This window comes from Phoenix dactylifera, chromosome 16, assembly GCF_009389715.1.
Source record: "Phoenix dactylifera cultivar Barhee BC4 chromosome 16, palm_55x_up_171113_PBpolish2nd_filt_p, whole genome shotgun sequence".
Taxonomy (NCBI): domain Eukaryota; kingdom Viridiplantae; phylum Streptophyta; class Magnoliopsida; order Arecales; family Arecaceae; genus Phoenix; species Phoenix dactylifera.
In genome coordinates, this window is record NC_052407.1 from 2,382,518 (window position 1) to 2,395,304 (window position 12,787).

The 12,787-nt window shown below is 37.8% G+C and overlaps 1 protein-coding gene across 4 annotated transcripts; it reads right to left on the reverse strand.

Annotated features, from left to right (window-relative positions):
- LOC103710203 (protein CHROMATIN REMODELING 35-like) lies at positions 1-12,482 on the reverse strand. 4 transcript variants are annotated; one of them, XM_039114228.1, is made up of 7 exons: positions 12,198-12,482; positions 9,792-10,678; positions 5,759-5,995; positions 3,400-3,555; positions 634-2,393; positions 460-555; positions 1-358 (listed from the first exon to the last, which is right to left on the reverse strand). In XM_039114228.1, the coding sequence occupies exons 1-6, from the start codon at positions 12,241-12,243 to the stop codon at positions 552-554; spliced, it is 3,090 nt and encodes a 1,029-aa protein (XP_038970156.1). In that variant the 5' UTR covers positions 12,244-12,482; the 3' UTR covers positions 1-358; positions 460-551. The 4 variants fall into 4 exon arrangements, with proteins under 4 accessions (XP_038970156.1, XP_038970157.1, XP_038970155.1 ...); XM_039114229.1 differs by having other exon boundaries at positions 466-538; positions 12,198-12,481; XM_039114227.1 differs by having other exon boundaries at positions 460-538; positions 12,198-12,481.
- Positions 12,483-12,787: the final 305 nt, after the last annotated feature.

Genomic DNA, 12,787 nt, shown 5'->3' on the forward strand with positions numbered 1-12,787 from the left:
TTCTCAAGAAAAGTTTTTAAGTTCTGAATTTACCAAGTGAGCTCAAGAGCACATCAGACGATGTCTTACAGGAATGTTAATTTCATGGTAAACACGCACACATACAGAGGGAGGGACGGATCTCAATAAGGACTACATACCTCACTAAAATTATGAACAACTTAGCATCAGTTGCCAAGTAATCCACACATACATATCAATGGATAAGTGTTTCCACAAGGATCAACTTTCAGACAACAGAATTGTTGATCATTAGTATTTACAAAATTTTTCCTCTAAAGTATCACTTGAACATAATGTAGTGGAGCAACACCAAGAAGAGTTGCACACTGGTTTGTCTCTGTAGCACTCCAACAGCCTGAAGAAGGAAAAACACTGTTATATTCAAGGCCATGGAAATTATACATTGTAAGAAGATTAACATTACGAAAAATAAAGTTTAAAGGGAGAGGAATGTACTGAAACCAGTCATATGTATCCGCTCATCTAAAGAAATTCAAGCCCTAACATAAATCCTGTGCATCAGTCAAATGATCACCTGTATACAAGGATTATCTATTAAAAAAAAAAATCATACCCCCATGCACAATAACTGAGAAGATAAGACAAGCATGTGCATGGTAAGAAACTAACCTTCTGTACAAGACCTTGACATCTTCACCCAAAATGGAGCTCTCTAAGAACATATCTTGACAGCTAGCAATATCAATTTCATCCAACTCAAAGTCCCGATGGTCACAATATTCACTCCACTCAAACCACATCTTTGATATTAACTCCTTCCTGAATGAAGTTTTATGATCCTCCTCTTCCGGCGAATCAGCAGCAACCAACCTATAAGTATACACTTTCTTCTCTTGGCCAGGTCGAAAGACACGCCCAATTGCTTGGCGAGTAACTGATGGGTTCAAGTGAACATCTAAGATCACAACACGTGATGCACCCACAAGAGAGATGCCCTCCCCACAAGCCTTGATTGAACCAAGGAAAACCTTGGCATCAGGGGAATTGTTAAATTGCTCCATTGACAACTCCCTCTGCTCAGGACTTGAATCACCAGTGATCATAAAAATTTCCTTTCCTGAATGCCAACCCTTCATTTTGACCAACAATCTTTCCAAGAATTTTAAAGGCAGAATGTATTGACTAAAAGCCAGGACCTTCTCTCCAACAGACTCGGAAAGAGACAAGATATTAAGGAAGAATTTAGTTTTTACCCCATCTCTCACATTTACCGAGTCTAACAAACCATCAATCTTCTCATCATTGCAGTAGACCCTATCCCCAGCAGTGCTTTCCGAGATATCCAATAGGTGAGGGTGGATATAGACAGCACTGCCTACAGAGCATTTTTTGAACTTCTCAAACTTCTCTAACGTTTGAACAATTGTTTTTTGCCTAGCACTGAGTTTCAAAAGCACAGTAAAGTCAACAACGCCAGGCAGTTCATCCAAGAAATCACCTTTATAATAATGAAGAACATCCTTGGTCATTTCCCTAAGATCTTGTATCACTCTAACTTTCCTCTTAAAATTGTCATCATTTTGGAGAGTCTCCTCAACTAAATCATAAAACCTTTCCTTGGAACTTTTAGAGAGCCTCTTACAGGAAATGTTTACCCTGCTCAGGATCCGATTGACAGCATCACGAGAAGTATCCAATCGCAGAAACTTTGGACGCACGAGGTTCAAAATAGTAAATACCTCCCTAACATGATTTTGGAATAGGGTTCCAGAGAGTACCACTTTGCGATGAGTCTGCACTTTTGCTAGTGAATCTAGTACATATGTGTTCTCATTTCTTGGAGTGTGACCTTCATCCAGTATGAGAAGGGTTGGGACCTTCAGCAATGACTCCCGACATGCAGATGCTATCTTGCTAGTGTCGTTGTCACAGATGATATTCGTAAACTGCTTATAGCCCAGAAAGAGGATGCTGTTGTTTTCTTGCCAAGAATGCAAAATCTCTAACTGCTGTGATCTGTTATCAGCCTTGGAGGAATAGAAATCATAAAGAGGTATGTCCTCAACTTGCCATCGCTGAAATTCTTTCTTCCATATAGGCAGAATTCCCTTGGGAAGCACAACCAAGGGCCTGGCAAATGGATACTTGGCCAAAAAGCTCTGGACAAAACTAATGAGCATAAAAGTTTTACCAGATCCTGGGGCGTGAGCCAGAATGCAACCCCCCGGTTTATCATTTACTAAATTTCTAACCAAGAAATTAAAGCCTTCTAACTGATGTGGCTTCATTTGCTTCAAATGCCTTGGATGGATAGAAACGTCAGCTGCTATAAAATGTTCCAAAAATTTAGGTCCGGAATATTGTAATGTTTCATCTACATCATTGGTGTTTCTTGATCTGGACATGAGAGTCCTTGCTGCCCGTGGGGCCTGAAAATACAAATAAAACCGAATGGCTTATGAAAGAACACCTTAAAAATTAAGCAATAGGAAAAAGACAACATAGACTTATTCTGAAATAACTTTTTCAGTGGTCAAGAATATATACTGGTGAACACAATATATGAACCAAATAAGATCAGATGCTGAAACAAGCAAACGTAATATAATAAAGAAGCAACCTATAAATGGGAAGGTAAATACTAAACATGAGGTCAAGGAGTCACATACATGGTGCAATTGATAATGAAAAACAACAGGAGATTCCAAGAAATGGCATCAAATAAACAATAATGGTATCAACAACTGCCACTCACACCTCTCCCTTTACATGCTCAAAGATGTAAATAATCAGGCTATACTACGTCTACTTGCCTGACTTTGACTAAACCTATCAATTATCATCAGTCAGATCTTGGTTCTCCAAGTGAAGACCTGACCTGCTGGACTTTGTAGGCCCATCTTCCAAATTACAAGAATGAGCAGTTTGGTTCCACAACCCAACAACAGCAAAAAATTTGTTCATGCATGGATCAAAGTGGAGGACGATCAGATTAGAACCTCCTACACTCCTTAACAAGGAACAATTGTACTCCTTACAGTTTTTTCCCTCTACTTTCATTTTTTTTTACCTTTGCCTGCTTGTATGGAGCAAACTCTAAAGCTTCATTCGCATCATCATTTTCTTATTATTTTTGTCTAAGATTAACATCTTTTTTCATTTTTTTTTCATGTATAGTAGAAAAGAAATCCAATTAAAATACAATAGCATAAGCAAAAAAATCTTTTAGAAATTTCATTGTGACCAAAATATTTTGGACTTGCAAGTAATTGCGAGCAACAGTGCACTTACTCTATGAGAGGTCCAAGTAACAGTAGAACTAAGGATGTTCTGATGTCAATGAACAAGATAAATTTCCATATAAACATAAACCAAAATATTGACATGTACGGAGTAACTGTAAAATGCATGCAGAAAAACAGAGCAGTTCAGTACCTTTGCCCATTGGTATTCAAATATTGTGTCTATACTTCTTTGAATAACTCCACAGATACGACAAACAATGCCTAGATCATCCTGAAGTACGGGGGAGTGCTTGCATTCTTCTTCTTCTTCTTCTTGTACAGCAGCTGGTTCATCATATTTAGGACTCTGGATTTGGCAAAAAAATGGCATCATTGGATTTTTTTTTTATTTAAAGTGGAAGTGAAAAAAATCATATATTGATGGAAATTACACAAAGCCCAAAAATATAGATACTAAAAATATGTTCGTATTGAACTCATGATTCTGCAAATTTTATGATTCATTTAAATAATATATATATATATATATATATATATATATATATATATAGAGAGAGAGAGAGAGAGAGAGAGAGAGAAAGAGTTGGATTTGGTTACACTCGAGTGGATCAGATGGTATAGATCCCATTTGGATGATCCAAGCAGTTGAATGCGATCTACTATCTTGCTGCTTATACACCAAAAATCTAATGATTTGGAGACCCTAACACATCAAGTGGTCAAAAATTGGACAATTCAAATAACACAAAACAATACAAGTTTTTTTGACCATTTGATGCACAGGCTAGAGGCCTCTAAATTGCATGCTTTTGATGTGCAAGCAATTCAAAGGTAGTAGATTATATCTAATGACTTAGATCGTCGATGCGGGACCCCGATCATTCAAATTAAACTTGATTGAAACTGAGTGGAGATCCATTTGAGTGCAGCCAAGTTTATGCCTCTCTCTCCGTTTGTGTGTTGTATATATATATATATTTCAAGGACCCTACAATTTTCAGGATCTAGGATGAAATTACCAGCAATAGGGTAGCATTCAACATATATTTGAGCCCTTAGAAACATCAAATCAACAAGTTATGACCTTGGGTCCCTATTTTTTGCGTCACGGTTGAATCAACCAATATTGCATAATGTATATTCTATGCTTAAAACTTCTAAGTCTTAGGCCTTCTAAGTTATAGTTAACATACCCAGATTACCATCCAATGGTTCACAGCCATAGTGCAGGGATGGTGCTTTCCCATAGAGTCGCAACCAAATAATGCGGAGATTGGGACAGTCCAAAGATCCCTAAACCCGAGTGTGAACAGATAACATAAATAAACTCCGAAATAGATTAAATTTTCTCTAAAATCCAAGGTAAAATAATTGGCAACAAATTCTGCTCCTCCAAATTTCTCCTTTTACAGCACCTTGACTCCCAGAACTTTTCCAAGGCCTGCACATACTATCCGTTGACTAGGTATTTGGGCATTCAGACAGACCTTACAATTCTCCAAGCCTTGCAATTAGCACCAATCAATTGAGGAATGAAAATTTAGCTGTATAAACCTAGATCAACATTCAACACATGCCAATTAACAAATCCAACTAGACTTGACTTAATTAGATCCTATTGTTAGTTATTAATCAATCGAGCACAAAATCTCGTGTCTGTAAGTCCAAGTTTTGAATTAAATTGAATTTGAGCTAGTTTTGACTTATTTAACTACATCAGCCATACTTTTTGTTCATAACCCCCATGGGACCAGCAAGTTCCTAAACTGAGCTTGACTACTAAGTTCCTTACCGGATGAAAGCTTTATGCCTTTAAAATGGAATCCTAATTACCACATTGCTATCCCTCTAGATCAACTCTTCTCACTATACTTTTCATGCTCCATTATAGCTATAACCCCTGTTAAGCCCAGAAATGTGCAAGTTCAAAGATAAATTTCAAATACACTATTTTGCAATTTTTTGCTTTTATGTATGCAATGAATGTTGTTATTTAATTAGAGGTTCCATGACCTCAGGAGAAATTAAAAGAAAATATCAATCCCATCGGAAGTCAAGGACCTAAAAAACAGGCCTATCCTGCATGAATTTTTTTTTTAAAAAAAATCTGCTTCCTATAAATCTTTATCCTGCTTCTGGATGTTCTAACTATATGGGAGAGGTAGTTTGTATTCCTTGTGCAAGAGAAATTTTGGATTTGATTATATTCTACAATTATTTTGGATGCTGCATGAATCATTTGAAAAACCATCATATGTGGATGAGCATTGCTCACCCATGATGACTAGATTAAGGCATGTTCACATCATATAAATGCAACTAGGAAAAAAAGATTAGGCAGAATAACTGTATTGACCAGCTATAATATGAATGTAGGTTTTTGTTTTACAAAAAAAAAGATAAATAGTAAATATTCTAAAAAAATGAGGTGACAAAGGGTTCTATTTAAGATGCAGAATAAACAGCACATATAGTACAAAAAAATGGTAGGGACACAATGAAAAGCTAATTAAATATGGTATAAAATGCAGTTTAAGACGGATACTTACCTTTGAGCACTCCATAGCTAATGACATTTCTTTCCAAAGATCATCTAGCTGATGCTCATCATTTTCTAAGTTTTCTGCCTCCTCTTGTTGGCAGATTCCCATGACCGATGAATGCTCTTGCACAGCCGCATATGAACCAAGCATGGAGTTTACATCAGTTTTTTCCTCCATAGTCATTTCAAAAGCAAGAGCTTTTCCACCTTGTCTTTCACCTCTCTTCTCTGCATAGTCTTGGTTCTAAACATGGAAAGAGCAATAATTATTTCCTCAAAACCACATGTTCTCATCTTTTAATCCAATGTGATTTCTAGTATGAAGCATATGAACTAGCTCGATACAAGAATAATCACTTATACTTTAAATATAAGTTCAGATGGGGATGTCAGAAGAGATATTCTAAAAAGATAGGCATTGCTACAGTGAAGCCAGAAACATATACAACAGTTGCTGAGAAAGAGCCATTTTTTAATACATTATCATGTCTTCAGAAAGTTACATGCATGAAGAACACCTCCGATGGGAAAAGCATGGGAAATACTATAAGATAAAAATTTCACGATTTTTGTTCTTTCTGAAGGCATCGGATGTCCTATTATTAATGCCTCACATGAGGCAGGATTTTTGTTGAAATCTAAAGGTAGAATATGCTCAACCAAGCTCTGGTCCGGACTCCAGTAAGACTTGTCACCCAACGCTGATGCAAACTCCAGAAAATTCATCACCCAACATGATTAAATTTCATCCCTGATGGTCCTACATAGATTCTGTAGGGTTCATGTCAAATTTAAAATTTTAAATGGATCCTATTTCATTAAAGCAGGTCAAGCCACATACACCATATAGTATCTCCCTTCAATTAGTCAGATTGGATAAATTCTGTTAAACCAGGCCAAGAAAAATTGGAATCCAACAAGTCCAAACAAAGTCATGATCTGATCAATGTATGCCATGGTCCGATATGGACTGCACCATCATTAGAGGCTCAAATAATATCTTGACATAACCAATACAAAACTATATGTGAAGTACATAAAATTTAGAGTCCAACTTATGGACATGCAATAGAACAACCAAGACATTTACATAATACCACATTAGTGAACTAATTACAGACCAATTCTTGTTTACAGAGAAAAAAGAAGACGAAGCAAATGTTTGGTCTTTGCACAAAGACACGCACACACACAAACACACACACGCAGAGAGAGAGAGAGAGTTTTGATCGCGCCACAACCCACAAGATCCAAACTTGCTCCAATCATAAAACTGACAAAAACGATGCTATAACGACCCGCTGCAGAGCCCTAAAATGAAATCCTGCCATATATGGGCCCCAAACAAACTTGAAAAGCCAAAAGGAGGAAAAGAACCTATACATAACCATATCATGAATAGGTGATATTTTGTCATAACATGCCAAATATACTTCATGCACTCCCTCCTTTTTTTCTTCATGTCATCTCAAAGGGCAAATCAGTTAGTTAGAAAATGTGACAAGCATGACCACGATGTCGGATTTATAAATTACATGCCATGGGACAACAAGTATCTCCGAAATACCTCCTACATCAAGTATTTGATACTAGGTGCATCCACTATTGAGTTATCTTAAGAAAACAGATGCACCTAGACCCATGGATCAGTAGAGACAGAGGAATTGACATGAGTTTAAAAGAAGTACTTCAGTGAGTGTCTAAATTTGGGGAAAATGCTAGAGACAATCGAACTTAGACAATGCACCTAAGAATTTTGGCCATGGGTTGTTCTCACAGGATTTTGATTTTGATTTTTATTCACGTGCCTAAATTGAAAATTATAGGGAATTTCAATATTATGATTATATTCAGTATATCAATGAGACAAGAACGCTAAAATGCTATATGTTCATCCATTTTATTGGAGCTTTTTGGATGAGAACAACTTTGCGTTGGATTTGGGATATCTTAGTTTCTAAATTATCTAAACATTTGAAGTTTTAAGGATTGTTCAAATTAGGGTACTAAGTAACATTCAAGCTAAAAAATCCCCACTTTCATATTTCAGCCAATGTTATTCAGCTTTGGTCGATTTTGGCCAAAATTGTGAAATTCCCTTTAGGCCTAGACAAGATTTGTTAATATTCTCTATTACCCTATTTAAAAATGGCAGGGATCATCACCTTGGATAGTGCACTATACATTTTGGCATAAGGCGCAACCAAGGTTTTTGCACCGATCTCGACCTCCTAGTGTGCGGGCGTGTGTTTAGTCCCACATCGGTTATTCGCTGGATAGATCTTGGGTACTTATTCAGAATCAAGGAACCCAAACAATAACTTCCGGCTAGCCATTTTGGGTGAGATCCTGGGTTGTTACAAATGGTATCAGAGCGGACCCGGCCCATAACTTATGTGGACTAGGAGACACTGCAGCACAGATCCATTGAGGTTGACCACGGACCGATCGTGGTATTTGTGATTAGATTTGAATGGATTTGAACCCTTAGCCTGACGAGGACGTCAGGGCTTGAACGGGGGGAGTATGTGAGGACCTGTGCGGGCGTGTGTTTAGTCCCACATCGGTTATTCGCTGGGTAGATCTTGGGTACTTATACAGGATCAAGGAACCCAAATAATAACTTCCGGCTAGCCATTTTGGGTGAGGTCCTGGATATTGTACTAACTGAACAAGGACCGGGATGGTACAAGAGCTTGAAGTATAGCTAATGTCTGGCCTCCAGCAGCGTACTATGTGTTAGTATGGATACATATTGTATCAACCCAACCTGTACCAGTATAAGGACGGGCACCCAAATAGAAAACCTTGGGCACAATTGAGTTATGCCCTAGGAACATTAAAACCATTTGGCCCCCAGCACCAACATGTATGCATATATATATATATATATATATATATATATATATATATATATATATATATATATATATATATAGACACACACACACACACCCCTATAAATGCATATATGTTTGAATACAAGTGTATATGTGTGCATGAACCGGGTCATAACTTGACTTAAATAAGGCCCTACTCAATAAGATTAGGTCAGAACCAAGCCCATAAAGAATCTGAATCTAAACTTACCCATGCATGTACCACCTTATCAACACTGCACCTTTGCCACCTCAATTCCTCAACCTAGCACATAGTTGATTCACGATCCACCTTAAGGGCTACATATCCTCTAGCATCAAAATTGCTTGTCAACTCTGCACTAGGGCCACCCCTCATAGTCATGTTCAAATTTTGCCAGTTTTACCATCCTAGGATTCTTCCATCCTTGTATTTATAAATCAACTACTCATATGTGGGTCATCTCATGGTAAATTTTTGGTGGATGGTCTCCTTGAATTCCACAGATGGGCACCCCAGATAGCAGCATCCTAGCCTAATCATGTTATTGTAGCATACGTATGTATAATATGCTATTCATTGGTATGTTCCTTTTTCATAGGAGCTTACAAATGGTTGACAATATAGTGTTATGTGCGCTGATTTTGTTCTAGCATGTTTATTATGTAACTTCTATCTATGTCTCACTGGGTATTCCCTTAATGATATCATGAATTCAATCTCACACTTGCTTCTCAAGCTTCAATAATCTCAGCTATCAAGATGAACTACATTAAAACTCGAGAGATATTTGAGCATTCAATTTCAAACATGTCACTTTTCCTCAGCCATGATCAGCTAAAGTAAGATCCATTTCACTAATAAAGGGAGTTTTTATTTTCAAACACATACATAAGTGTTATCAGTCAAATATGCCCCCAAGCCAGTTCAAACTCATCCATCTCTGACTTCATAACACAGTAGGCTTCTATTACTTCTGATAGACAAATGTAGCTTATGAATTCTTATATATTATTTTCAATATATAATCACCTTTGTGGAAGAGCATATAAGCAACAATTCTATCACAGACCATAAGTTTCAGATATTGATGTTACTGCACCTTAAGATTTGAAACTTTAAGCAACATAATAGCTCCTTTCTCAAAACGGAAAAAGCAAAAAGAAAGATGAAACACTTACCACAAGATCCTGAAATCGCTGCTTCTCAGGAACTTTCTGTAGGACAACTTTTTGATATTGAACAGATGGTTGCCAGTTTGCTCTAAATGCAACACTACCATCTAACTTATTACTTCCATAGTCATAGGGAATTATCTGATTTAAATGATTTTCTTGCGTTATCATGGCTTGTCTTTGGAGGCTCTCAATTCGAGTTCCTATCAGTGTTCGTAAATCAGAATATTTCCTTCCAGAATGGGAAGCATGTTGACTTCCTGTTTGATGGATTGCATCTTCATCATCTGAATCAAGAATTATGACAGATGTGTTGTCTTTCCCTTCTTTGTATTTTGGGCAAGAATCTGAAGGACCATTTGCAACATCTGGCATTTTCCTATGCACCTCACCACAATATAAAATATTCTGAACACTGGACTCAGGTGTTTTTTCTGCAGACATTCTCATGGATGTATTGGCAGCAGCACCAATGGAGTCAGCCTCCAAATCAATTATATCTGAAGATATTGAACTATCAACGCGTTGATCTGAATTCTGATTCCCTCTGGTTGATAAGTCTGACCAAGTATTTATCCCACAATGAGAGCTGGATAATAGACTTGGATAGGAATTTGCAAGAGATGGCTGTAATGTGGACAAGAATTTGATGACCTGCATCCTCTGAGCATGAAGAGTTTCATACTCTTTGGTTACACTTCCATATATTCCATCATCCAAGCTCTCCAGAAGATTCGACAAAGCAAGTGGATTTGAATAATCTCTAACTTTGGAGGTAGACTTTTCTTTGGTTTTCTCAAAACTAGAACATAAAGCTGTCACCTCAGATTTGTAGCGATAGTTATTATCCTCATTGTCTAACTTTGTTCTTTTATGTCTCTGACGATACATATCTGCAATTACAGTATAATAGTGAGCGAACAATAAGAGAAAATATATCAAAGAACTACATAAGTAAAGACGTAAGACAAAATCAGTAAAGTTTTGCCTCACTATTTCCAAATCAATAGAGCAACAAAAATATTGCACACAAACTAACATGCATATAATGTTAAAGTTCCAACGAACCATGGTAGATATGCAAGTGTGAAGACATACGCCAACACCACACACACACTCAGCCACAGACATACACCCACATGTGCACATAATGTAATGGACTATTCTTTCAAGTAGCTCATGAGCAAATTCAACGTATGACCTTCTAACCGGACAGGGCACTGGAACATGAGAAGTTTTTAGGATTTCCAAGTTCAAAGAATTCAAGTCAATAAACAAAAGGACACAGAGAATACTACAAGTACGAAAAGAGAAAAAGAAGAGGCAGCCCCGTACATGAGTGCACAGCTCTCATCATTGCAGGGTATGGAGAGGGACAAATGTAAGTAGCCTTACCCCGACATATGGAGAGGCTATTTCAGGAAACTTAGGGCCCTGGCATTGCCTTAGTTTTTCAAAATCTGAAAACTTAGGGCCCTGGCATTGCCTTAGTTTTTCAAAATCTGCATTAACTCCAATAAAAGGGTGCTTTGATGCCATTGAAACAACTCGCTGCCTATGTCGAGGTTGGAAAAACTAGCGAGTATTGGAGTTAATGCAGATTTTGAAGCTACTTCCTTGATGCAACATGAAGTGGGATCCCTGTTGTTGGCGGATGCTTATGGAGTTCTTTTTATCAGAGAATAGTTAACCCCACTTTTCTTTTATTTTTTTAGTACAAAACCCCACTTTTCTTTTGTTGTTTCATCTGTTGGGAAAACTTTCCCCCTCATTGACCAAAATAAAAAAATAAAAAATAAAAAGCTCTCACCTTAAGCCCGTTGGACAACTGACCAACAGAAAGAAATCTACGGCAATCTCTGAAAACTTAGGGCCCTGGCATTGCCTTAGTTTTCCATTTTTGTTTCTGAAAACTCAAGAAGAAAAATTAACTAGACTGAACAACATGTCTGATGAAACATTTTTTTGTTTTCTTAATTGTTTCTAAAATCTTTAGAGCTTTCGGTAGCAAAGATTTAGTGCTTTCGAAAAGAGTGAAAATAAAAGCAAGGAACAGCAGAAGTTCTGCGCAAAAGCTATCTTCGACATCAATATCCATGAAGTCTTTCACCAGTTTGCAGAGAAACAAAAACACAAAATCAACAACAATACCAAACAAGCCCTTAACCAAGCAAGCAATCTTCTTAAATAAGAAACAACAAATCAATGAAAACCACAATGCCAATCAAACATCCCTCCAAGAAACCAAGATCGAAACCACCGACATTGTCGACAATCAGGCATCATTCTACCACCAAGATAAAATCCCAAGAAAATGATGACCAGGTGAAAGCGCTGAAAGGAGAAAGAAAAAAGAAGAGACTAAGCGAATAGCCGTAAAACCCTAGAAAAATTGGTGAGACGAAACAATACCCCGCTTCAAGATTTCCGACGAGCTGTGCTTCTTGGGGGTTTCCATCAAGAACCGTTCTGGGAGGAAGAAACGAGCCACCAATTTCTCATACGGGATTTTCCTACGCAGTCCCTCTGGGGAGATCAAAGGGTTCTTTCTCCCATCCTCTCCTCTGCCCCCCCCCCCCTGCCCCGGCGCCCATGGAACGAAAAAAGAGGAGTTGGAGCCGGAGAGAGGGGTGAGAGTGACACCTCGCCCCCCAAAATTCTCTTTTTTAGTTTTCCGGAGTGTAGGTTACCTGTGACATCAAAAGGGGCTATAAAGAAAGTAGGAATAAAGAGGACGTTGTAAATAACTCCGGCAGGTTGCGCTTCCGTTTCCATTCCCAAGGCGGACGGGATTGAATCTTGCGCCCGAAAGAAGTTTCTCACGAATCCGCCGTTGGATCATCCATCGCACATATCGCAAAGCATTCCTTACTCTCACTCATCCTCTGCACATTTCTCAAAGCGATCGTGGATGATCCATAAAGACGGTGGATTCGTGACCTTTTTTTAGGCTAGGTTACTTTAATATTAAATGGACTGTAATTTGGCATGTGTAATGTACG

Bases quoted from the DNA above. Each gene is read 5' to 3' on its own strand.
- LOC103710203 (XM_039114228.1), bottom strand. From the start codon at position 12,243: ATGGAAACCCCCAAGAAGCACAGCTCGTCGGAAATCTTGAAGCGGG. The intron at 3,556-5,758 runs GTAAGTATCCGT...TGCCAAATCCAG, and splicing joins TAGCTATGGAGTGCTCAAAG to AGTCCTAAATATGATGAACC. The intron at 2,394-3,399 runs GTACTGAACTGC...TTGTATTTTCAG, and splicing joins TTGAATACCAATGGGCAAAG to GCCCCACGGGCAGCAAGGAC.